The following is a 27238-nucleotide window of genomic DNA, read 5'->3' on the forward strand; positions in this document are numbered from 1 at the left end:
TTCCATCCTCTTCCTCATGGTCTATTTATCCTTTGAATGGTGCCTGGCAAGTAGCGGGTACTTAATAAATAAGCAGTGACAAGATCAGAAGGAAACACATCAAACTGTTAAGCAATCTGTCTTTAGGACGTGAAACTATGAGTTACTCTTGTATTCTTTCCACTCTCCTTTATTTTCTGAAGTTTCTACGTTATATTCCTTTTATCATTGGGATGAAACTGGATTTATTTTAGAAAAAAATGAGAAGCCATTGCCAATATTACAGTTGACCCTTGAATAACACAGGTTTGAACTATGTGGGCCCACTTACACATGGAGTTTTTTCAGTCAATACTGTAAAGGTATTTTCTCTTCCATATGATTTCAGTAACATTCTCTTTTCTCTAGTTGACTTGATTGTAAGAACACAGTATAGAATGCATATAACATACAACATAGGCGTTCAGCGACTCCGTTATCAGTAAGGCTTCCGGTCAATGGTAGGCTATGCGTAATTAAGTTTTGGGGGAGTCAAAAGGTATATGCAGAGTTTCCACCGCATAGGGGGTAGGTCCCCACACAAGGCTCAACTGTAACTGCTTTTTCTTCATGAAGACCTTTTTCTTTAGAGTGGGGTCTTCAGAGGAGTAACTGAGGATGGGGGAGGGGAGGGGAGGGTGGGAGTGGTTTGGCGGAGGCCCTAAGGTGATGCGGGGCGTTGCTGCATCTCAGCTGCAGGACTTACCTGCCTGAACATTTCTGGGAAGTCGTACACGTAGGTGGTTCCCAAGGACTGAGCCTGGAATCGCTTGGCCTGAAGCAGATCCTTGGTGACGTAGGGAGTGTTGATCAGCATCCCATGCTGGGGCCCTTGCTTGTGGCCAAAGGAGTGAAACATGATCTGGACCAAAAAGAAAGAAAAAACAAGAGCATGAGGGAGGCAAGTCTCAGGGAACCACGCTCCTGCCAAACTTATGTAGACCCGGTTCTCAGTGAAAACACAGTGGACGGAAAGCGAAGCATGTCACATCACAGAACAAAGTGAGTGCAGGGAGAGCTCATCTTCTCTTGTCTGCCACTGTGGGCAACCAGAACAAAGAGGGGCAGTAAGTGAGGAAACAGCCCCCAAATGTAACTATCATAGTACGAGACACACACACAGTGCATAAAACCTGGTGGATCCCAAATAAAGTCTGCATTTGAGTTCATAATACTGTACAGTGTAAATGTCCTATTTTGACAAGATCCCACGTTACATAAGATGTTATCACTGGGAGCTGGGTGAAGGGTACACGGGAACTCACCGTACTGTTTTTCCCTCTGTACTAATTTTGCGACTTCTTGAGAGTAATTAGTTCAAAATAAAGTTTTATATATACATATATATTTATGTGTATATACATATGTATATATAAACGGCAGCCAGTAGGATATTTGATTCACTTTACAAAGTCTGTTCTAAAAAAAATGGTTGGGAAAAATACCCATTTCACTAAGAGAACCACCAGGGAGCAGCATTATAATCAACCATGGTACCCACATCTTATCCCGAATATGGTCCTAGAATGGAGTCAACTTTGAAATCATTCTCCTTCCAGGGGCACGAACAACTGGGATTCGGACGCTAACACGTCTCTCAGACAGCTCGGAGGGGCTGCCCCACTCCGGCGCGCAAGGCAGGACGCCCACCGAATGTCACTCGAATGTGTTTTGCTCGCCCGAGCGGCCTGCCTCTGCTTTGACCTGGACCTCCGTGACCGGGCCCAGCCTTACGTTTCCGGATCTGAGATCGGTGACTTCTTTGTAGAGGCTGATGTCCAGGTAGTAGCCCGACTCGTTGGTGATGAACAGGCGGATGGGAAGCACACTGCTGGCGGTGGCCTGCCGGATGTTGATCTTGACCTCCGCCTGCAGCACGCGCAGTTTCCACAGCCGGCTGCCGTAGCGCATCACCATGGAACGCACCGACTCCTCAATCTGCCCCCAAACCACAGAAGTTCCAATGTCAGAGCCCACTCTGCACACCTTGCTAGTGACAGTTCTAGCACTGGCAGTAACGGAAGGATGAGACAGACTGAACGCAAAAAGCCTGGGACGTAGTATGTGTCCGACAACTGTGAGCTAATGATAACCACCAAAGGCAGCTTGCTAAGCATTTAAAAGCTCATCATCTCATTCCGTCCTCATCATCACTCAGAGAGGCCGGCATTTTCCTCCCCCGTTTAGATGAGGAAACTGAGGCTGGAACTGACAGCTCGTTCTCCTACGTTACACTGCCTTTATCTCCATGCATCTCAAGCCTATGCATCTTCTCTTCTGGGAATGACGTGGACTGGTGGAGCTGGGGCACCAGCATGGGTCCTTTGCACCCCACAGATGCCAACCTGATGTACCAGGACTCATTCCATCCCAGAATCACCACCGTAAACCCTGCCTGCTCATGAAGAACCAGCCGACGGAGCCCCCAACAGAGCCTAGAACCAGGAAGAGGACAAACTTTTGTTTTGCAAGACATTTGGGACATCCGTGCTGTCCTACAAGTGAAGTACGGCCATGAAGGGTGAACCTCGGAACAGGGATAGGCCTCAGGGTGGTGGCTAAAATATGGCTCTAGAATTAAACAATGGAATGTTTGTTTTCCACCTGCAGCCACCAAGGTTCAAATGCGCACATACGCATCCTAGCACTCAGGTCTCGAGTGCCAGGAGACAATGCCCAAAGTGGCATAGCACAAAGAGCCATGGGTCCCAGGGAAGTTGAGCCCAGAGCTCAGGGAGGGCCTCCCCAAAGGTGAGACCTTGTAGGGGTCCATGATGACCGTGGGCACGAAGTTGAGGAAGATGTGGTTGCAGTCGGTGCGCACGCTGGTGTTGTTGAACGCCACCTCCAGCTCGTCCATGGCCTCCAACAGCAGCCGCTCACCCTCATTCTGTAGGTACTCAAAGGAGGCTTCCTGCCAAAGGTGAGAGGGGCAGCCGCTAAGTCAAGGGGTGCAGGACCCGCTCCCAGCTGGCCTCAGAGAGGCGGGGGAGAGGAAAACATTCTTCTCCTTTAAAAGTGTGCCAGGTGGGAAGGGCAGAGCCCTGCCTCCGAAGGTGAAGAGATGACAAAGGCCATTGAGTGCATCCACCATCTTTTATTTTCTGTATTCTGATGCTTTGACAACCTTGCTGACCCCAGAGGGACTGCCCCTTCGAGAGCTGGCTAAGTCCTAGAGATAGTAACACAACTCACCCACGAGCATGCTTTTCAACTTCAAACCAACCAATCCAGAGCCCACACCCCAACCACTTCCTTTACTGGGCTTTCACACTCCAGGCCACCATTCCCCTGCCCTAATCACCCCAGGCTCAGGTACCAGGCACCTAGAGACAGCCCCTATGCTCAGAACCGGCTGAAATTCCTCAAACTAGCCAATCCCAAGCCTGCTTACCCTGCCTCACCTGTTCCTTCCTGCGGAAACCACAATAAGGGCTCTTGCCCCAAGTTCCCCCTGCCCCCCGTCTCCTGGCTGACCCCGGTGCTTCCCAATGTGGCCCTCCATGGAATGGAGAGCTCCCTCCTTCTGGGCCCTCTGAGGAACAAACAATCTTTTCAATGGCAACTGTCTCCTGATCCGTTGGCCTTACTGCACATGAATAATAGTAAAACCCATTAAAATATCTAGTTGACTGAGGCAGCAAAACACTGAGATCAGCTTAACATCCATCAACAAGGGATTAGTAGGGGGAAAAAAAATACACACACAGTACATCCACGCAAGGAAATAACATGGAGTGGATTATCTTCATTAAATGGAAAGAGGTCTATAAGTGACTGACCAGTAACAAAAACAAGTCCTCAAATGATTTGTCCACTTGAGCTTCATCTGTAACTATACCTACAATACTACTGTGTTTCCCCGAAAATAAGACCTAGCCGGACAATCAGCCCTAATGCGTCTTTTGGAGCAAAAATTAATATAAGACCTGATCTTATAGTAGAATTAAGATCGGGTCTTATGTAATACAATATAGTAAAATTATAGTAAAATAAGATCAGGTCTTATATTGATTTTTGCTCCAAAAGACGCATTAGAGCTGATTGTCCGGCTAGGTCTTATTTTCGGGGAAACATGGTATGTATTGAATTATTCCTACAAAGGGTAATAATTCAAGACACAACAGGGCTGACTCCTGAGTGGCAGGATTCTGGGTCCTTTTCCTTGATTTTTAAAAGTACAGCTGACCCTTGAACACAGGGATTAGGGGCGCTGACCTCCCACAGTCAAAAATCTGAACCTGCACAGTTCAGACCCATGGTGTTCAAGAGTCAGCTGTAGTTTTCAGAATTGTTTGAAATTTTCACAAAATAACCCCGGTGACTTTTCTAAATGCATGAAACAATGAGAAATGATCATATAATCAGCAAATATAAGAAACTCACTTAACAAACCAGCATCTTTCTATCCTCTCAATTCTCCTCATGCAGAGAGATCCATATTGACACAAGAAATGAATCCACGTGCCACCAGCTGGGACCTGAAAATAGGCCATTTCAAGTTCGGCCTCCTCCCCCCAGACTCGAGTGTCACAAGGGCAGGGCCGTGTGTGCCCCATGCATCCTGCAATTCCCAGTGCACAACGCAGGGCCTGGCACAAAAGCAGGAACTCAACAAAGCATAGGAGTGACAAGCTCAGAGGGAGAAAGAAACATCCTGTGACATTTTACCTTTGTAATCAGGTCCGAGTGCCTGATGATGGCGCGGATGAAGAACCTGTGGTCCGTCACTTCCGCACCTTCCTTCACCTTGGCAGAGCCCAGGTAAAGGTGCATCTTGTGGTTGGCGCAGGGCACGGCAGTCAGATCGAAATTGCGCATCCGGCTGAGCTCCAGCTGGAAGGCCAGGGCGGGCTCCAGGTGACGGTAAATGCGATCTTCTGCAAACTGCAGGCCGACGAGACAGAGAAGACAGACACACACACACACAGACACACACCGAGTCCGACAGAGGCCAAGAGCCTGCTTGGTCCACACTGCCCTGCAGCCCCTGGTGTGTGTGGTTTAGCACTACGAATGCAGCAGTCATCGTGTCCCCCTACTTGTGAGCAACCCCCAGGGCGCAAGAGATTTGGGATTTGGGGACGGCCCAGAGGACAGCCACGGGCGTGTAAGTCTGGCGTGCTGGCATAAAACTCTCAGCTTTCAGAGGAACCCAGCCAGGTCCTAGCACCTGCCAGCACAAACAAGCAGGTCTCGGTCTGTCACAGAGTATTTCTCAAGAAGTCACTAACGCCTGGTGTATTTGTGGAAACTGGCCCCCAAGAGGATGCAACTGACAGTGCTAGAGAATGAACTTTAGAGAAAACAAAGAAGCCTGAGAAAGGATGGGTCTTAACTAGAGAAGGCTTTGGATCAATTAAAACGCGAAATTCTGAATTTGGTAGTCTTGAATCGACATTGGGAACAAGTCCGTCTGTCTTAGAACAGGGATCAGCAAACTTCCTTCACGGGCCGGAGGACTGGTGGACCATACGGTCTGTCACGACTACTCGATTCAGCTGCTGGAGTGAGAAAGCCACAGGTATGTGTGACCACATGGGTGTGGCCATGTTCCAATCAGACTTTATTTATAAAAACAGGCTAGCTTACAAGCCAGTTTGCCAACCACTGTTCTAGAAGAACATAGGAAAAGAAGTTGGGAGGACCATCTCACTGAGTCCACCAGCAAGTACAAAAATTGTCCACGTGAGACAGGCTCGTGGAGCGAAGGCTGAGAGGACAGGAGGAGTGAGGCTGACATAGAAACACGGGGCTCTCATTGGAAATACAACCCCAGAGGAAGGCCAGAGTCTGCACAAAAGTTGCCATGTTGTAGAATACAGGGAGACCTCCAGACTGGGACATTCTTCTTGAATATCAAAGAGGCCAGGGAAGAGAGAACAATATTGCTTGTGGTCATACCTGGTCTCTTGCTCTGAATGTGAAAAACTTGGGAAATTCTTTCTGCAAACAGAAAATCCATACAAAAGACAATTAAATTAAGCAAGCCTCATTTAAATATTTGTATACTGGTTTTTAACGATAACCCCATCTGCTTCTAGAATGAATCATTTGGAAAGCCATTCCTTCTCTAGCAATTGATCACTTCTGCCCTAAAGTACAGAGTAAACGTCAAATAAATGGCACTGGGTCTTGGAGAATGGAAAAAAGACTCATACGATGCACTGAGAATTGGACTGACCTCTTGGGCAATCAGGAATGTGATTCTTCGGAGTCCGTAATCCACAAGGATGTTTTTCTGCATTAAAAACCAAACACACAATGGAATTGTATTCAGCCACAAAAAGGAATAAAGTCCTGATGCAAGTTACCACGTGGATGAACCTTGAAAACAGTATTGCTGAGTGAAAAATGCCAGTCACAAGAGACCTCATTACTGCACGACTCCATTTATGTGAAATGTCCAGAAAAGGCAAATCCATAGAGACAGAAAGTAGATGAGTGGTTGCCTAGGGCAACAGGAGAGGGTGGTGGGACAAACAAAAATGGGGGATGACTACTGATGGGTACAGATTTTTAGGGGGTGGTGGTGAAAATGTTCTAAAATATAATTATCATAATGACGGTTACACAACTCTATGAATACATGAAAAATCATTGCATTGTATATTTTAAACGGAAGAATAGTGTGGTATGTGAACTATATTCAATAAAGCTGTTACATTAAAATACATATGTATTTTTTTTAATATTTCATGAAATCTTTCATGAAACGGGCAGGGATGAGCACTGTTATATTAACCAAAAAAAAAAAAAGAAAAAGACAAGTAAATTATTTCATGTAGCCAAAATTAAAGGACAGACAAAACTAATCAGTATTGTTAGAAGTCAGGAGAGTGGTTGGTTATCTCTGTGGGGGAGGGGTAGAGACCAGAAGGAGACTTGAGATGGGGCCAGAAACGTTCATTTCTTGATCTGAATGCTGGTTATACTTGGGAATTCACTGTGAAAATTCATCAGGCTACACACTTATGATTTGCACACTTTTCTGTATGTTAGACTTCAAAATACAACAAGCCAAGAAAAGCACAAAACTTTTTAGCTGCTCCCTAAACAAAATAAATATTATTACATACAGTTTTCTGGGGAAAGAAAAAAACCCAGAAGACAAAAAAAAAATAAAGTTATTAATTTGTCCATATGGTAAGAAAAATTATTAGGGGAAAAGAACAGTCATAGCCCACTCAGAAAGAGGTAACCAGACATACACAAAAGGAGGAAATGAACGGGATGCAGGTTGGAAAGTGAACAGGAGAAACTGGAAAATGAAGAGGATTCTAATGTGGGAAAACCAGCCTGGTTACAGGGAGCCTGATTTTCGGTTCTCAACTAAAGGTACGCGTGAATGTATGTATGTGCGTGTGTGAGTGTGTGTGTGTGCGACAGTGTATGTGTGCGACAATGTACACACATTTCTGCTTAACGTAAAAAAATTTAAATCATAAAATATATAACATAAAATATATAACAAAAATTCTTTCCTTTCTCCCAGTAGGTGTATATTGTTTTAGCTTTCCTCTCTTCAGTATGTTATATATACATGTATATTACATACTTTACAGAGATACCTACATTTAATTTTTTCTAGCTCACAAATATCCTCCTAGGTCGCTATTTAGAGAAGTTTCCTTCCTTTCTACAGCCACGTGACACCCAGGGCACAGTCGTCCACACAGCAGGATGTGCCATTGCCCACACTTTCCACAGGTGATTCTGACACCCCTCCCATTGCCCTCGCTGGGTAAGAACCACCAAGTATCCTGAGTGTCATCTGATTGGTTAGAGGGGCAGGCGAGCTATCAATCAGCTCAGATGTCACCTTATCTGCACTGTGGGCCACCAAGCTGAAAATCCAATAAGGACATCAGCTATGCCAAAAAGAAAAAGGCTTGGTGGAAATATGCCAATACTTTCACAGTGGCTGCCCCTGGATGGTGCGGTTGTGGGTTTTGTTTCTAAACCTACTTTTCCGACTTGTCTGCACCTTAAATGTTTTCTACAATGGAAATCATTAGCTGCTCATCAACCAAGGAAAGGCTAAGTAAATCACTAACGATGATGTCCCTGAGCTTTCATGGCCTTATCCACGACATCAATGGTCCATCTCCTACTCAGAAAGCACCAGGCCATGTTCTCTGAGGGACACCAAGTCAGAGGAAGTAAGAAGTGTCCCTAGCACCAGGATAATACAGGAAATTCAACACAAATACAAATAAACAGACTAAAAAGCAATGAAAATTTCCAAGTGTTCTTAAAGTTAAGACCAAGTCAGCAGGGTCAAGAACTAACAGCCAGTGTGCCTGGTAGATTTAATTAATTTATGAGCTAAGAATCTTAGCATCCCATTTTACAGATGGGGAAACTACAGATCAGAGAGGTACAGTGACCTGCCTGAGGTCACACAGTGCCTTCCTGCTATTTCTACCACCTTCACTTGCCAAGCTGCTCCACATGTCTGCAGCTGAGATCCTTGAGCATACATAACAGCTGTCTCACTGTCAGGGTGAGAACATATCCTGGAAATGGCAACCACATATGTATAAAAGCAACCTGCAGTTACTTGCAGAAACGGATGTCAATGTTAAGTGACCATTTTACAATTGTGAGTTTTCTGGGTTATCCAACAAAAATATTCCCCCCAAACCTAAAACTATTTATTGACTGTGTCCTCAATGCTACAGGGTGTATAGATACTGGGTCATTTCATCATTGCCAACACCCTGCGAGGGAAAGAAATGCCTCCCTCGTGTGATAGAGAAGGATTCACATTCGGCCACCTCTGCCCAAGGTCATGGGCAACGAGAAGCAGAGCTAGGACAGGAAGCCAAGTCTGTGGCTCTGAGACACTGAGCATGTCTCAGGTGCATCAGACACCTCGCCAAGACAGGCCCCACCCCTCCTCCAGGGCCACGAGGCAGAGGCATAGCCCAGTGCACCTTGGACTGTACAAATGTCCGCAAAATCGGCACCAGCTCCTCGTCCTGCAGGTGGTCCGCGCACTGGATGGCCACATTCAAGATGTGGATCGGCTCTTCTCTGAAGTTCTAGGAGGAAAAACACAAAGGTGGGCAATGGAAGGAGCTGGAGCCCCAGCCTGCCCCCTCCTCGGCTTGCTCCCTGCTTAGACATTCACCTTGCCGTCTTCGTCACAGTACAAGGAAGTGCGGGCCTTGCCGAAAAGGGGGGTGTCCCTGGGCACGTTGGCGAAGCAGGAGATGACTTCATCAAAGTTCCTGGGGGTGTGGGGCAGAGAGCGGGGCTGAGGGGCTGCTCCCCCACAAGGTCGTAGGTTAGACCTGGGCCCTCCCTCTTTCCCAGCCACCACTCGGTGAGCTCCTACAACTCCGCAGAGTTCATTCGGTTCCTGACCATTTCCAAGGCATCACTGATGGGGTCTTTCCCAAAAGGGAAGAATGAGCCCCCGTTATCTGAGACTGAACATGAAAGAAAGGCTGTCCAAACTCTGGGACATCAGCTGGGCCCCCCCTCCTTTACCAGCTGGGAGATCCTCACCACCTCACCTCACCTCACCGAATCAACTGAGGATAACAGAAGTGATCGAGCCTCCTATGGCTGTGTGAGGATACAAAACAATCCAAGCACGATGCATAACACACAGCAACAGTTTGAAAAAGGGCAATAATTGTAATAAGACTGATAGGTGACATTTACTGGGCATGTTATTTACATATCAATTATACTTTAAATATAATTCTCAATATGCACTATCTTGTTTAATTTTCCTAGTGATCTCTGAAGTTGATCCTTCTCTTATTCCCATTGTACAGATGAGAATACTAAGGCACAGAGAGAGATTCAGTAATTTGCTCAGTCTCAGGAGGCACAGAGCCAGAATTCAAACACAGGCCAGCTGACACGAAAGCCCACACTCTTGGCGACGATGTTCTTTTGTTATTATTAACTCACTGTGCCATGTGGCTGGGCCACCCCAACCTAGTGTGTCACATGAACAAGTGGGAGTCAGGAGAAGCTCACTTGGCCCTTCTGCTCGGGGTATCTGGGAGACCGGGCCACACTGGGTACCTGGTGAACTCCTCGAATCTCCGGAAGGCGACCATGGCCCCCATCCGCTGGCACAGGGGGGAGAAGCCACTGTCCATGAACAGCTCAGTGCTGTGCCTCAGCAGGTCGGGGTTGGTGACACTGATGGGCATAGCCATCCTGCAGGGGGACAGGAAGTAGGGGATGAGGCCGCTGCTCCAAGATCTGGCCCCAAGAACTGCTCCTGCCATGGAAACTTCGGTGAGCCAGACTAGCATTAGAGCCCACCCAAAAGGGGGGCTAAACATTGGGGGTAGAGGGGATTGAGGACGGGGCCAGTGGCTGAGGACTAAGAGCTGAGTTTCTAACCAGCTGCTGGACAGCATTTCCCACACGCGGTCACAACTTGTTGCTGGGGGAATGAAACGTGTCCTGTACCGGGAAAGGACTCTTGGAAGCTTGTGCCTGGTTTCCTCTGGAAACCTCAAACCCCTTTTGCCTTTGCGGACTGTACTTTGTGTCCCTTTGCTGTATTAAGAAATAGTGGTGAGCATGGCGACCTACTGAGTCCTGTAAAATCTGCCTTGTGAATCGTCAAACCTGGGTGTGCTCTTGGGAAGCGCTGACCCAGGTGAGGCAGGGCCTGTGTGTGCCTTCCTTTTATACCCCTGAAATCACCATCCAGGCCCACTGCTCCGGACAGCTAAATGCAGAGGCAACAAACTGGCATGGCAGCCTGGGCTGAATTCAGCCCAAAGACTGACTTTGGTCTCTGCGGCATTTTTAATATAGTCCTATACATTAATCCCTGCCCATAAATCCCTTGCAAAGTTGAGGGACTTCAGATTTTTTTTTTTAAGTCTAGCTGTGCTGCTTCTCTAGGAAAAAAAAAAAAAAAACATGGAAAGGTTTGGCCTCGCAGGCTTGCTTTCCTGCAGGGCAACAACCAGTGGGCTAGAACGACAGCCCGAGCCAGGGCCGAGCTCAGCTTCCGCCTCGCCGATGTGCTCACAGCCCCCCTTGGGCCTGGACCTAAGTCCTGGCTGCAGCCCACAAGAATCCCTGCTGTTCTCTCATCTGTCCTTCCCATAGTCCCCTGACCCAATGCATAACGGGCCTGGCTCTACAGACACAGGTGTGGAGGGCCCGGTCAGGTCCTGCTGGGAAGGGAGACTTCACTGCTCTGGTCTTTCCCAGAGGCCATGAGGAGTGGGGTCCTGGGTCAGCTGCAAGCGGGGTCTCCTCTGAGGCCACAGGCCCCGAATAAGCATCAGGCACTCCCAGCTGATAGCGGCAGTGAGGACCTGAGACAAATCAGGGAATCCCTTCAGGTCGTCAGTGTCTCTCTGGGTGAAAACAGGATGCTGTGCCCGTGCTGAGGGTCCCAACCAATAACCCTGCCACAAGCAAGCGTAGGTGCTTCCTAAGAGAAAAGACACGACTGACCCACAGGCTTCAGGACAGCCGCCCTTCCTTTCCTAACCCATTTGAACTGCTGAGACAATGAAATCGAAAAAGAAACGAATTCCTCCTCGGGGGCAGATAATTTCAAAAGTTGTCACACCACACCTCCCACAGTCCCCAAAATGATTCCAGGTCACATGCAGTCCGTCTCCCTTTCTCTCCACTGGACAAAATGTCACAATTTTTTTTCTTTTGAAATAAAGGTAAAAATAAATGATAAATATGAAAGATGATGGAATGTTCTAGAACTGCACTATCCAATATGACAGCCACAAGCCCTATCTGGCTACTGAGTACTTTAAAGGTGGCTGGTATGACTAAGGAATTGAATTTCTAATTTTCATTCATTTTAATTTAAATAGCCTACATGTGGGTGGTGGCTACCCAGTACAGGTGTATGAGGTAGGTTTGGATTATTTCTATTTTGAGCATGAGAGAACAGATGTGGCGAGTTTCCACAGTGGGGAAATGGTGTCCCTGACGTCTCCCAAGCATTGTCCCCAGACATACTTGCTGGATTCCTCCAAAAATAGGACTACAGTGGTCAGGGAGAAAAGAAACACAAGCCACCCCCGGGTATGAACCACTCCATACCGGTTTGGGTGAGAGGAGGGCAGCATGAACCGGAATTCCACCACGCAGGTGCCGTCCGGAAGCTGCCGGTGCTGCAGGCTGTTTAACTCATAGGCGATGTAGCCCCTCCGCACATAAACCTAATGGAACAGAAACACAGGGGCCATTCTCTCAAGAGGGCACTGCAGAATACCCCTGAAACCTGAGAAAACTCAGGCTGGAGAAATGATCTCTCAATTACCTCTAAGCAGTAGTCAAGAGCAAATTAGTTCACATTTCAGAATCTTTCTCTACAAAGGGCTACATAACAAATATTTTACACTTTGCGGGATATATCATCTCTATTGCAACTACTCAGTTCTGCTGTGGTAGCCCAGATGCAGCCACAGACGATATGTAAATGAATGAGCATTGCTGTTCCAATAAAACTTTATTTACAAAAACAGGCAGGGGGCCAGATGTGGCCGATGGGCTGTAGTTTGCCAACTCCTGCTCTAGAGTAGCACTCGCTGTCCGATGGACACAAATCGAATAGGAGCCACCTATGTAACTTTAATTTAAAATTTTCTAGTGGCTACTTAAAAAAGACAAGGGAAAAATAATTTTAATAATAATTTTGTTTCATTTCCAATACCTAAAATATTATCATTTCAACATGTAATCAAATGTAAAAAATTACTGAGGTATTTTAAGTTTTCCGTAATACTTAGACTTTGGAATCCAGTGTGTATTTTACACTGAGAGCACAGCTCAATTCCAACTAGTCGTATTTCAAGTGCTCACGAGCTGTGTGTGGCCAGTGGATGCCGTTATCGGACAACACGGTTCTAGAGTTTAAGCGCTGGGAGGTTTGTAACTGGATAGGGAATACGAGGATTGTGCAGAGTTAGCATAGCAGGCCTAACTGCCATTCTTTGAAAGACGGGCTTGCAAGGGTGGTCTTTGGCTAGCATCTGGGAAGTTGGATTTTGGAAAAGTTTGCACAATGTCCTGATAAGAACAGTTCATGGAGCCTAAACCGTGCAAACGATATGATGTATGTTCATCACGTACTTTCCTTCCGGGAGTTTACAATCTTGGTACATGCTAGACAGAGGATGCCTATATGACGAGCCCCCAAGTAAAAACCCTGGGTGCTGAGTCTCTAACGAGCTTCATTTCACACTTGTTGTCACAACTTGTTGCTCAAAGAATTGTGTCTAGAGGCATCTCGCGCCTTGTTTCCTCTGGACTTCACCCCATGTGCCTTTTTCCTCTGCTGATTGTGCTTTGTGTCCTTTCACTGTAATAAGTCACAGCCACGAGCAAAGCTATATGCTGTGCCCTGTGGATCTTTCTAGAGAATCATCGAATGGGGTGATAGTCTTGGAGATGCCAGACACATTCAGAGCAGGGACAAAACTCTGCACATCTCAAGAGGCCAAGTGCAAATGTTATTATGTTCACAATGCTCACCTTGAGTCTTGGAGAAAAGCTTGGATTACATTCCATAAATCCGCTGAACAAAGTGATGGGATGTGTAAAGCACTCTAGAAAATTCTCTCACGGAAATAAATGGGATGTAGCATTTCAAAGAGTGAAGAAGGTAAATTGCTGCTTTCCACCTGACATAGGGCCCATCCAAATAAGACAGGCGTTCGGATGACGGGCGGCAACCAATATCCACTTCAGGTGCTTACTCGTTTACCTTCAAAGCATCCTGTGAGGTGGATATTACTACCCCCACCTAAAGCTTGAGAATCTGAAAGTCCAGAGAAGGAAAGCAACTTGCCAGAGGTCACGCAGCTCCAACCTCTCCATACGCCGTTCCCACTGATTAGAATCTCTCTGCTTCTCCCTCCCACCAATTCCTATTCGCTCTTCAGATACCTGCTTTCATGTGACTTCCTCATCAAGCCTGAGTTAAACCCCCTAGGTAAGATTAAATCCTGCTGTCCAATTCTCACCATGACTCTATTTTCCCATTGCAGCCCCGTCCCATGCGTAATTAAAGGACTATTTAATGTGTATCTCTCCCCAACTAGAGAGAGGCTCCACCAGGGCAAAAACTATGGTTGTCCCCTGCTGTATCCCCAGCACCTGGCACATAGTAGGTTTCAATAAATATGTTAAAATTGGCGAGAGAAAAAAATAAGTACTCAAGATCTGTATTGGATCTCACTCCTGGAAACAAAGTGGGATATGAGAAGCATTTTTTGAGTTGAAAGCAGGGAGGTGGCAAAAATTGCAGTCCCAGGAGACTCTGTAGCTGTCATATGCTCACAAGCCCAAAATGGTCTCCATGGAGACCTAATTAGCCTGCCAGAATCTGGATGGGGGACAAACAGGTATAAAAGATGGCAGAAGAAGGAGTGGGGGTGCCCAGGAGACCAAGACTCCAAGATCACAGAGTGAAGAAATGAGGAAAAACTACCAAGGGGAAAAGAATCAGGTTGAAAACATAAGTCATCATCTCCTATTTCTTTGAAAGGATTATGAAAAAGCAGATTAAACACTGTGATGCCCTGAAACTAACAAAACCTCTGAGGCCCTGAATTAAGGAAGACCGGAGCTGGAGCAAGACGACCTGGCTCTCATCTGGGTTTTGCTGCTGGTCACACCCTCCTCTGCCCCGTCACACTGGGAGCACCTAGGCTCCTTCTTGCTCTTTTAGTTCCAAGTGGAAAAGTCTTTCAAAGGTCACTGATGTAGGTGAGTTGGAAAGTTTGGACGAGCTAGCAGGGGTGACCAGCAAGACCTAGTGTGAATCCTGGTTCTGCCACTTCCTAGCTGTGCGACCTTGAGCAAGTTGCATTACCTCTCTGAGCCTCAGTTCCCTTCTCTGTACAATAGGGATAGTAACGGTACCTGCCTTATAGGGAGAATGATAAGATCATGTTTGCAAGGCATATGGCCTCAGGTCAGGTGCATGGCTGCTAGAACTGGTATGCCCGGTGCTGTGCTGTTACATGGGCCGCTCCCACTTACCTCCAAGGACGCCATGCAAACGACTTTGTTAGCATGATAGAAGAAAGTGGGCAGGACATCAAATATGGTCGTTTCTGAGAGTATTAATTTCTACAGGAAACGGGGGAACAAAGGAAAAGTAAATGTTAACAAGTTTTAACCAACAGTCGGGTAAGTGGGAGGGGTGGGAGCAGGGGAAGCTGGTGGTGTTATTACAAAACGCTACCAGTGTCCCAGGCCTGTAAGGTCTGAAAGTGGAAGCAGCTCTAGGCTGACTGCACCCGGGGCTCCCAGTTTCAGACGCAGAGGGGTTACCTGGAAGCTTGTAAATGAGCCAGAGTCAGGGGACAGGAGACCCTGGGAAGATGAAGCCATGACTCAGTTACGAGTATGTGAGGTTCTCAGCTTCCAGAAATGCTCCATCATACTTGACTTTTTAAAATCATACCCCCTGGGTGAGCCCTGCTACCTGAGCCTCCCCTGACAGCCCCCTTGGGCAACCCTGGCCACACTGGACTAAACCACTGGTATTTGCGACTTTGCCCTCCACCCCAGTGCCAGTGGGGCCCACTTCCCCCGAGGCCCCACTTGGCCACAGTATGTGCTCTGTGACAGGGGGATGGAGACAGTCTCACCTTGAGGTTTTCCGGGCAAAATTGGTGGCCGTATGAGTCGATGGCAGACAGGAAAATGGACTCCACCTGGTTGTGCCTCAGCTCGTAGGAAGGGAGGTGGGAGGCAATCAAGACCTACGGGGGAGGGGGCAGAGGGATTGGAGTAAGCCTGCCTTACAGGGGAGAAGCCCATCTGGGTTGGACATGGGACGGCAGGAGAGGGGCTGTGCATAGCGGGGGACAAACATGGGGGGGAGGGTAGTACCGCACGACCCTCACCCCTGACCCTACCTGTCTGGCTCTGAGGGCCACTTTGCAGTGCTCGCTTTTGCTCAGCTGAGTGAGGTCGTTGAGGATGGAGGTGAGCTCCTCCGACAGGGAAGGGTCTGGGCCACAGAGCTCATCCTTTGGGGACAAAACAGAATCCAAGTGGCTTTTGTCCACTAGAAAGAAATATGCCAGCATTCACCCTCGACTGGGGATGCAGCTGCCCTGGCAAACCAGACAGCTGCCTGGTCCTCTGAAGATGCCCGGTATAGTCTGATGTACATACCCTTACCCCTTTCCACCATGTATGTATGTATGTTATGTATGTATCATTCATTCATTCATTCATTCATTCGATCACCCATTCATCCACCCTAAAACAAGCCCTACACATCTGGTAAGAAGAAAAATACATCTAAGTCTCTGGCTGCATCGCTATTAATGGTCAGCAATTATGAGGTACTTAGTATGTGCCAGGCAAGCAGCTAGACCCTTGACATTCATATCTCTAAATTCTCCCAACCTTCTAAGGAATTGCTGTTACGATCCCCATTTTTCAGATAAATATACTGAAGCTCAGAAAGGCAATATGCCTTATCCCAAGTATGTCAGGAGTGCCTGGCACATAGTAGGTGCTTTGTGAGTGTCAGTTATGCTCTCCCCCAGGGTCTGACAAATCCCACCCACTGCCTGGTTTTGCAAATAAAGTTGATCAGAACACAGCCAAGCCCACTTGCTTTCATTGTACAAAGGCAGTTTTGAGAGGTGCGGACAGAGACCATATGATCAGCAAAACCTAAAATATTTACTCTCTCTGGTGCTTTCCAGAAGAAGTCTGCAGACCCTTGTGCTACCCCCACTCTGAGTACAGGGCGCCCTTTCCTGCTTACGATCAACATGATCACCAGCTGGTTCTTCTTAGCCACCTGCGCATGGGAGAAGATGCAGTCCAGCACCTGGGACATATCGGGCTTCAGCTGTTCCCTGAGGTTTATCACACACTTGTCGTAGTGGGCTACAGGGAGACAAAAGGCCGCAAGGGGGTAAGGCTCAGGGCCCCTCCCGCCTGCGGGCTGATCACCAGTGCCAGCGGCGACTCTTGCCTTGTTGGAAATGGTGCTCGACATGTAAATATTTTCGCAGGAGATCCAACACCACTGCCTTCATGTAGCCACGGGTCCCGCTGCGGTATCTGGGGAGGAAAGAAAGTCTGTTTTAATGATCGACTCCGCTTCCTGGTGCAAATGAACATCCACAGCCAGGGCTTGTAGGGTTTCCAAAACAAGACAACTAATAAAGCATCTGGTGGCTGCACCCCCTCATGTTTAGGCCTGGGCGGGATGTGTGAGTCAGTTCATTGGTGCTAACTCTGCAGGCCAAAGAGAACAGTGACTTGCCCAAGCATACACGGAATCAGAGGTCAAGCCTGAACCTTTGGATGGCACCTGCCCCATTCCCAGAGAGAAGGAAAAACACTTACAGAGTTGGGATGCTGAACGGGGTCAGCCTTGCATGCATGATTGAAAACAAAAATTCTCAATTAACCATCCACTGTATAAAGACAGTTTGGAAAAAACCAAAACAGAACTGAAAGACCCAAAAAAAGGCCTCCCTTTGTTTCCCTTTTAAAACCAAATTTTACCCTGGACATTCCCCAAAACATTTCCTCTTCTAAATCATTTCTGAACACAGGGAATTGAGTTTCTTAGGACTTGTGTCACTGAGTTTTAGAGACGCTGCGATGAGCTTACCCCTAGCATCACCAAACAGCTACAAAAGAGGGGACCTAAAACGCTCCTTTATTCAAAGCGAGGTTTTTTTAAAAAAACCACACACACACACACACACACACACACACACACACACACACCCCCTTAGAACAGAGCTCTGATATTTATGTTCAACACAGAAAAATCAGATAGGGAATTCGATTTATCATTTGTTCGCTTCTTCTAGGTATTTCTCTGAAGCTAAAGGATGGGTTTAAGGTTAGCGTAGCTGTTGAAGTGTTCTGGGGAGAGAGACCCACTTGGCCCTTGGCTGTGAAACTCTTTGTGGGGAAGCCACACAAAGATCTCCTTCCTCAGCGTCAATCCTGTATTGCCAGTGGGAATCCACATGAGCCAGGAAGTGCCCTGAAAAGCAGGGACACCTCCTACAGCCCTACCTTCTCTGCACCTCTGATAGCTTCGGGAACATGGGATACATGAATTAACTCATTCCAGTTTGACAATGCTTTGATTCTGTCTTTAGAAGCCATGCTTGCTTCCTGGGTTAACTTTTCATGCAAAATGGCAGTTCATCATCAGAATAGTTCTCTCTGCTCAATAGCTACTTAAGATAAAACACAAATTCTTCATCCTCTCCTTTGCAATGCCCACCACCAAAAACTGCAATCACCTGTCCAGTCCTTTGCGGCACATGAAGCCATTTCGTCTCACTATCTCATAATCAAAGCTGCCACAAGGACTCAGGATTCATTAATACTCAGAACTCAGAATGACATTTCATGTGTCAGGTGTTTTCATTCCCATTTTGCACACCGGCAAACTGAGACGCACAGAAGAAAGTGCCTTGCCCGGGCTTCTGCTGTTAGGAATGGCTATGCCAGAACCGTGATCAGGGTCTCTGGACCCCATGCACCGTCTCCCAGTTTGAGCCTGCCCTTAAGAGACCCACCCCGCCACCCCGACCAGCAGCTGGGGCAACACACAGGACGATAAAGTGTGACAACCGCACCCCCAAGGAGGGCCCAGGATTCACCTCTGGACCAACTGCACGATGCTCTGCGTGTTCATGAAGAAGACCTCCCGGTCGGCTTTCCGCTGCAGGGTGGCCGCGTGGCAGTCCAGGATGGTAGCTATCTGGATGGGAAAAGAAGACAGGTCTGGCCACTCACAACCACACAATCCAGTCACCACATGTAAGTCACCAGAAGGACACACCACAGGCTCCCACTCTAGGTGCTGTCCGAGGCTCATTCGAAAGAAGAAAATCCCAGCCCCATAGCCCTCTGGCCACCCAGAAACAGCTCTGTTCATCCCACTCAACATATAATTTGAGGAATTCAAGAGCCCAGGGTGACAATAATTGCATAAAGACATTCATACATTTGTATTACACCTCTCCACAAATATGAATGCTGTAGGAAAAGAGAAGGGAATTTCCAAACTCAGGGAACATGAGGGTGCTAGGTGGGGAGGGGTCCTATTTTTATAATTAGATGGAATGTCGTTGGCGTATTGTTTTTGGCAACAAAAATATCTTTAATGAATAAATCTGCATCAATGACAAATTCCTGAAAGGTTCAAACGTGTACTTTTCTCAACTGGGGTCCTTTAGAGTTTTGCTTTATTATTTTTCAGCTGGGGTATAATTCACATACCACAATATTCCTCCCTTTTTAAAGTATACAATAAATTCAGTGGTTTTTAGTATATTTAGAGTTGTGCCACTGTTGCCGCTATCTAATTTGAGAGCATTTTATTGCTCCAAAAAGGAACCCGACAGTCATTCACAGCCACTCCCCACTGCCCCTTCTCCGAGCTCCTGGCAATTACCAATCTACTCTCTTCCTCTACGGATTTGCCTATTCTGGATATTTCATGTGAATCGAATCATGCAACATGTGGCTTTTTGCGACTGGCTGCTTTCACCTAGCAGGTTTTCTAGGTTCATCCATGTGGTAGCAGCAATCAGTATTTCATCGCTTTTTATGGTGGAACAATACTCCAACCTCTAGAGTGGCTGACCTCTGGGAATGACCTGACCTGTACTGTAGCTTCCCCAGTCACTAAGGTGTGTGGGGGGGAATGACGATGGTAGGTAGACCTTCCAACCAGACAGAGGGCACGAAGACAGACTGGCAGAGGGGGCTCTTCCAAGTGCAAATTACCTTTAAAATACTTGATAAAAGCAACAACAAAAAGGAACAAAATGAGGCCAATGTAGAACTATTAGAGATGTTTTATATTACCCTGGAATGGTTTCCATTCTTAAAAAAATATTATCTATCCTTACAGCCCCAAGGCTCTACCTTCATAAACACCAGAGGAAGAGAATCTAAGCTACAAAACAAGCCAAAAAAACCCCCACACCCTACAATTTCCTCTATTATATCAGGAAATTACACCAGTGTATGGACAATGCTCGCTTTATTTGCACCAACTGCTTACTCCTATTCTGAATCCGAAGTTTATGGAATGAGGCTTAATAACTGTCCCCGTTCATCTCAACAATTGGTGCTTTGGTAGAAATGCTAGGATTCTGCAGAGAAGGCTTGAAAGACAACACTCAGCCCCGAACATCTCGGGCTGTCACTGGGTCTCAGAAAGCCCAACTCAACGAGAGACCAGATATCCAGACTTCCTGGGAGCAGAGTTAGTTTTCAAGGAACCCCCTGGCCTAACGCGGGTACTGTGATGGGGCTGAGTGGGGCACTTACCTGCTGGCTGGGGAACTGGCACAGCACCGACGTGATGTTGCTGGCATACTGGGCCATCACCCTGCGGACCGACTTCTCCACGGGGGCGGGAATGCGGCCCGACACGCTGGTCATGATCTCTTGCAGCTCCAGCAGCGGCAGCGACGGGTGTCGGAGGGTCATCATGAGCTTCTGCACCCACTCCTTCAGCTGCAGCGGGAACCACAGCATTGGCCTGAGGCCCTGCAAGGGCGTGGGTACAGCCACCCACCACGGGGTGCCCGACACACTCAACCCATCCAGTCCCGTGCACTCAAGCGGCTGAAGATCTGGACCCAGCAGACACTGGAACAGTCCTGAGTGGAATGGCCCACTGACCACAAGGGGAACCCAGTTTCCCCACCCAGGAAGGCCCCCACTCCCCGCTACCTGCATCCAGAGAGCCAGTATGGTGTGAGGATAAAACATAAGGCCATGGGAAGAGCTAATGTTTGTGGGATGCTTAGTACCCAGACACTGTTCTAAGACCTTTATTTGCACGTTCTTATTTGACCCTCAGAAACAACCCAATGAAGTACGTATAATCATTATTCCCATTTTACAGATGAGGAAACTGAAACACAGAGAGGTTAATTAAGTTACTCAAAGTCACCCAGCAAAGCCAGGATGCAAACTCAAGCCATCTAACTCCAGAGACTATTAACAGCTGCTCTGCACTATTTCTGGGTATGCCAGTAGATGATACGTTGATGGCTTTTAAAGGAGTAGAATAATGGCACCAACCCCATAACGTGGGTATGAGGTTTAAAAATGAAATGATGCATGCACTGGCAAGTGCAAAGACTAAATCAAGGTTGCAATGACAGCAATCACAATTAGGAAGCATAGCACAAGGGTTAAGAGCATGGACTCAGAAGCCAGATAGCTAGGGTTCAAATCCCGTCTTTGGCTCTTTATGGGTAAAACATGGCAAGTGTCTTAGCCTCCCTGTGCCTCAGTTTCCTCGTCTGTACAACTGAACTAAATGAGAGTTTCTACCACCTAGGTTGGGAGGATTAAATGACAATACATTTTAAGTGCTTAGAATAGCAGCTGGCACATAGTCTGTACTAGACAAGGGTTGACCATTTTTATTGTCACCAGCATCACCACCATCCCTATGTTTGCTATTCTGAGACGGAATGTAACGCAACACAGTTTTATCCCTATTGATGTTAGGTTTAGTGTCAGGGGTCTTTAACAGAGGTCTGCAAATTTGAGGACTTCTTATTTCGCTATCGAGTGAGTAGACAACAGGACCCTGGGATGGTAAACAATGAACAGAGTTGCGTGTCTGAACCAAGTGCTTTCCTCATTCTCTCTTTCACAGGGTAAACCACACTGACTCCACTCTTAACTTACTACTGGAACATTCTCTGTGTCGAGCTGAACTGAACCCCAAAAACCCAACTGTCACTTTTACAACAATTTATAATCACAGAGAAATGCGTATCCATGTTTACAAATTGAGGCATTCTCTGAGAACGGGTCCTTCATAAAAACAACGGAGGACTAACCATTTTCTCACGCCTTAAGTCAATCACGTCAGTCAAGACCTCTGATTCCATGGAGTAACTCCTTCTGGCCCTTCACACAGACCTACACAGGTATGCAGCATACACACCTACCCTTCACACGTGACCTACTTTTATGCTAAAAATAGGCTCCGGCAGACAGTAGCCATTCATGATGTTAGTCAGGTTTTCCAGGACGTTGTGGAAGACCTGGTGTAGTTTCTCTCCCATGATAGGCAGAGTTTGCTGGGGAGGGAGCTCTCCTGTGAACGGCTCGGCCTGACAAGACACAACAAGAAGCAGAAGTCAAGGACACCATGGCCTCCCCAATGAGACAAGTCAAGGGTGGAGTCAGATCTACCAACAGGCAATATGCGCAATACACTTAGGATGAAGCCGGGGGTGGGGGGAACAGAAGAAAACATTGCATCTGAAAGTTAAAATTGCTCAACTCACAACCCATGCAGGTTTTCCAACTCTTCCCCTTTACAAATGTCACAGTAAATTAATTTCCCATCCGCCAAATAATTTTGGAGGGGGTTCGACTTTCTTTGTTTGTTTTGCTTTGCTTTTTAACCAAGATTATCTCCTTATTTTCTCTATTTATTTTCAGTCTCTCTTCAGTCCCAAAGATAAACACCCAGCTGGATGAAAATTTATGAAACCCTCATATGAATGTATTTGATTTTTTTAAATCATAAACATTTAGCCTTAGAGGACCAAACCATAAAAAAACTCAGAGGGGCAAACATGGACTTAACGTGCCCATTCATCTATGAATTCATTCTATACACCCATTGAACACCTACTGTGTGTGAGCACTGGCACCCAGGAGGTTTGGGACATCTGTTCTGTTGGCCTGGCACCCTCAGATCCCTGCCCTCACCCCCACCCCCACCCCCGCCGGCTCCTCTAGTCCTTGAACAGCTAACTGGAGGGTTTCCTTCTCCACAGTCTGATGCCAGCTTCTCCATGGGGCTTCCACAGCCAGGGGCCAAGGGCAGTCTCCCTTACTGGACTTACCCAGCTGAATTACAAGGGCTTATCCTGCAGGCAAACAGGAGCCTGTAGGGACTGGTGGCCACGCCCTGTCTCACAGACCTAGCCTGGGAAATGTTTGCCCAATCACACTGCAGGCACAATGACCTTCCCAGTGATCTAAAAAGGCTCAGTCTATTACTAGCTTTGGGAACCAGCTAAAGAGAGTAATAAAAAGAATGAGAAGGGAAAAAAAACATAATGAAACTAATAGAACAGTCTGGAGAAAAGAAACAATTCGATTTTTTTTTAAATGTGTTTCTAGCGTTTTTCCTGGGCATATGTACTAATAAAATTGTAGAGAAAAGAACAACACATGCATAAACGGTGAGCGACCTCCCTAGGCGTGGCTTACTTAAGCAGTCATCAACAAGACCTGTTTTTTTCTCAGTACTCACTATACCCCAAGAAAATCTGAGTAAAACCTCATGGGAGGTGAGAGAGTGAGCCCTGCAAACATCTGGGGGAAGGTCTTTCCAGACAGAGGGAGCGGGGCCCCAGGTGGAGGGGTCTGGCGTGTCCAATTAAGTGAGGGAGAGAGGAAAAAGCTGGAGAAGAAAGTGGGGACAGCTCATCTGGTCATCAGAAGAACTTGGGTTTCATTCGAAGCAGGATGGAGAGCCGCTGGGAGGGATCCGAGCAAAGGAGGGCATGTTTCTGCATCCATCACACTGGCTGCTGGGGGCACGTGGGGGCAGGAGAACCGGAGACTCCAGTCGGGCGGGGTCACTGAACAGGTAGAGGGAGGCCATGAGCACACCTGAGCCAGCCTGGGTGGCCGTTCTGGGTGCTACATACCGGGTGCACTTTAGAAGGGTCATCAAGCTCCAGCCTGGCCACCACACAGCCTACTTCCAGCACGGCCCCCGGCCTCTTGATGTACTTCACCCGGCCACTTTCCTGCACGTTCAAGGCCATGATCATCTTCATTACCTGTTTTGCAGAAAGAAGAAATAAAGACAGCGCCCACCTGCACCGGTCTGTGTATGTGACACCTGGAGTTACCCACAACTAGTAACTCTGGAGCAGGGCCTGCATCATTTAAATAGAATGACTCCCTGGGCAGAGTTTAAGTGGAAAGGACAGAGGGAACTAGCAGTTACCAGAAGCCTGCTGTGTGCCAGGTTATGAATCACCTCCACTGGCAAAACCAGCTCAGAAGTGTTTATGTGCCCATTTTACAGACATGGAAACTGATCTTTGACAGTAAAGCCTCTCTCTTAGAAATACAGTTAAATCATATTATGTAGGGTGATTAATACCGTGTTTCCCCGAAAATAAGACCTAGCCAGACCATCAGCTCTAATGCGTCTTTTGGGGCAAAAATTAACATAAGACCCAGTATTACATTATATTATATCTGGTCTTATATTAAAAATAAGACTGGGTCTTATATTAATTTTTGCTTCAAAAGACGCATTAGAGCTGATGGTCCGGCTCGGTCTTATTTTCAGGGAAACACGGTATATACACTTTCCTAAAATGTGATGCATTTTGTGATCTGCTCCTTTTCTAAAGGCAGCAAGAAAACGCTTTGGGGAATCCTGTGTGAAATGAAGAACGTGCTCGCAGTCGTCAGTCACCAGGCCCTTTACACGGGCCTCTCTGCAGGGCCCAGAGGTTCAGACATGATGAGTGCTGCCACTGTGGTGTGGGCTACAGACATTCAGCTCTGGGCTCCTTGTGCTCAGCAGTTCACAGCTCGGGTACCCAAGCTTGGGCTGTAGCCCCAGCACCTCACTCATCACTGTGTGACCTCCATCAAGTGTCTTCCCTCTCTGAGCCAGTCTCTCCTCTTACATTAATAAAATGGGGAATAACGACATGGGGAATAATAATTGGGCTCTGAGAAGGACTCAGCAGGACGAAGCACCTGGCACAAGGCAGGAGACCACGAAGCCTTAGCGCTTCCTGTTACTATAGCTTCAGGCATTATCATTATTATTTTCCTTGGAGCAAGGAATGGCGGCCAGGTTTGAATCCTGGCTACACGTGACGGCAAGTGAGAGCCTTAGCCTGCCTGTGCTCCGTTTCCTCATGTGCGAAAACAGGGTTTAAATGTGTGCCCATCTCCTATGATGGCTGGTAAGATTAAAGAAGGTAATTAAAGTAAAATGCCTAGAACAGTGGTTGTCAAGCGGTAAGTGCTTTGCAAGTGTTGGCTTAAGACTTTTTTATCGTCACCGTCCTAATTATTAATCAGCTCTTACCCATTTCTGCAGAGGTGTGCATTCTTGAGGTTTTCCCTTTCGATACTGTAGAAAATCTGAGCTGCACCCCAGACACTGACTCTCTCAGGCCCAGGGGAGAAGGAAGGCCCGTTTGCAGAAGCCACGCCGGACGGGCCTCCCTTGGGGAGCAGGGGTATAAGGGAGGCCGGGCTGACCCCCAGGGTCTGCTGTGCTTACCTCCATCTCAGCGTAGCTGCCTCCAGCCTCCACGTGGCCGCCGTCCTCCACCGTGTACTGAGTCAGCTTCCCAGCCGACGGGGACCTCAGGACTGTGGGGTCATTCTCCTTCTCAAATACACACGTCTTGTTGCCGATGGTAATCCGGTAACTGGGAGAGAGGAGGAAAGGGCATGGGGGGGTTAGGGAAGACCATCGACCCAGCGTGCCCGAGTCAGGAGTTCTACAGTATTTTCCCTTCCTGAAGGCAGCCACGAGTGTCACCCCGTGTGTGGTTTGCGGACTCCACTTTCCCAAATGGTGGCATTTGACAGTCACTGCAGATATACTGGAGTTAGGGGAGCAAAGGGTGGGAACCTTTGCAGACCGAATTTTTACTGACATTAATTCCAACCTGCACGGAGAAAGCAATCACTAAATAGTCTTCAGTAAATACTGACCGACTTCAAATCTTCACCTTATAAGTGAACTGGGCAAAGAGCACGCTCCATGGGTGGAGCCTACAATAAATCTTCACTCTTATTGGCAGTACATGGTTAAAAAGAAGGAATAAAACATTGCTCTGGAATGAATCTAGTTCACCTTCTTCCACTGAGAAATGGGAAGGGACACTCCACTCGAACTGGAGCTTTTTCAGGCCTGGGGCTTCTGGTACCCCACGCCCACGGCCGCCTTACTCTCCTGGGCCGGGGTGTGTGCTGCCGGCTCACAGGGTGGTCAGCATTTCATCGTGTGAGCTCAGTGTGGTCAGCCATGCTAGAGCAGGAGGGTCTCTGGGTCTACCTAATATGATGCCCCAGTGCTAGGTGTTTCCAGGCATCCTGTATGTCACCCATCTGGATGCACAGTGACATTTCCTGCCAATGTCCGCTCGATCGATGTGTCGTCTTCCCCAACAGGCTCTATGAGTCTTGACCATGATTCTATCCTAGCAGCTAGCCCGGTGCCTGGTACAAGTAGAGGTTCAATATCCAGCCACGGCCCTACTGGCTGGCCACATCTCCTCCAAGCCTGTGCCGAGGTGGCTGTGGACGCTGGCGCTCAGACACGGAGCAGCTGGCCCCTCGTCACACGCCCTGCAGGCCTGGAGATCAGAATCACATTCTCACTCCACCCTGAATCCTCCCTCGTTACTAGAAGAGGGCCTCCTGGGCACCACCCATATGTGTCTGCCGCTAGCATGGAATTCCAACCAACAGATTAACCTCTCTCAATGGGCCCCAGAATTTACTGGAGAACGTACTTTAGCGAAGATCCCTGGGCTGCACATGGGCTAGCTTCGTATTTTCAACCCCACTGGAGAGAGTGGGCTCCGGCCCAGCCCACGGCAGGACCCCACATACCTGTCGACCTCTTCTTTCATGTAGGTCGTGTAGCTGTTGCCATCATACGACAGTAGAAGCCCACCATCGTTCAGCCGGTGGGCATCAATCTCGATGTGACAGCCATTCATGATAAGGACGAACATGGTCAAAGACTGCCGAGCCACCTATGGGGACAGGTCCAATGTTACCACCTGAATGCAGGATGCCTGCTTGTCCCTGTGCCCCGGGAGCACCGTGACCCCCCGACTGCGCTGGTGTCCACGGTGGGAGTGCCAGGGTGGAAACCTTGCCTATCTAGTCCCAGCCCTCAGTCACCGCAAGGGAGTAGCTGAGGGGGAGAGAGCCCGGAGTCCGCACGCCACATCGACCCCGTGGGCAGGCTAATGGTTGCTGGCCACAGGCGCAGTCCTGTTGGGCCATCTCTCACCAACTATGTGCCTTCAGGGGTTGGGGGCTTCCTTCTGACTCCTGATTCCTGCCTCCAAGCGTCAGCCCTTAGCAGGGCCACCCTGGGGAGCAGGGAGAGGGGAACTTACTCTGGACGAGGCAGCCCTGGAGGTTCCACCAGTGACCTGGATGTGGACTAGGGCTCTGCGCGCCCAGA

General features: G+C 47.9%; 1 protein-coding gene across 12 annotated transcripts in view; it reads right to left on the reverse strand.

The window, feature by feature from the left end:
- Positions 1-27238, reverse strand: part of ACACB (acetyl-CoA carboxylase beta) — a 110389-nt gene that overhangs the window by 24370 nt on the left and 58781 nt on the right. For 9 of the 12 annotated variants that reach the window (XM_033097297.1, XM_033097295.1, XM_033097296.1 and 6 more), the window contains 23 exons: positions 26653-26798; positions 25310-25460; positions 23700-23834; positions 21996-22142; positions 20332-20520; positions 18651-18751; positions 17368-17394; positions 16991-17079; positions 16778-16902; positions 15912-16025; positions 15642-15755; positions 15322-15363; positions 15028-15117; positions 12082-12200; positions 10066-10203; positions 9155-9254; positions 8958-9065; positions 6203-6259; positions 5923-5964; positions 4690-4905; positions 2777-2932; positions 1753-1956; positions 725-880 (listed from right to left, as the gene is read on the reverse strand). In XM_033097297.1, coding sequence (XP_032953188.1) covers positions 725-880; positions 1753-1956; positions 2777-2932; positions 4690-4905; positions 5923-5964; positions 6203-6259; positions 8958-9065; positions 9155-9254; positions 10066-10203; positions 12082-12200; positions 15028-15117; positions 15322-15363; positions 15642-15755; positions 15912-16025; positions 16778-16902; positions 16991-17079; positions 17368-17394; positions 18651-18751; positions 20332-20520; positions 21996-22142; positions 23700-23834; positions 25310-25460; positions 26653-26798 — 2766 coding nt within the window. The remainder of the gene's footprint in view (positions 1-724; positions 881-1752; positions 1957-2776; positions 2933-4689; positions 4906-5922; positions 5965-6202; positions 6260-8957; positions 9066-9154; positions 9255-10065; positions 10204-12081; positions 12201-15027; positions 15118-15321; positions 15364-15641; positions 15756-15911; positions 16026-16777; positions 16903-16990; positions 17080-17367; positions 17395-18650; positions 18752-20331; positions 20521-21995; positions 22143-23699; positions 23835-25309; positions 25461-26652; positions 26799-27238) is intronic. The other 3 variants (XM_033097301.1, XM_033097302.1, XM_033097305.1) reach the window with 3 other exon arrangements.

Source organism: Rhinolophus ferrumequinum, chromosome 25 (assembly GCF_004115265.2).
Source record: "Rhinolophus ferrumequinum isolate MPI-CBG mRhiFer1 chromosome 25, mRhiFer1_v1.p, whole genome shotgun sequence".
Lineage (NCBI taxonomy): Eukaryota > Metazoa > Chordata > Mammalia > Chiroptera > Rhinolophidae > Rhinolophus > Rhinolophus ferrumequinum.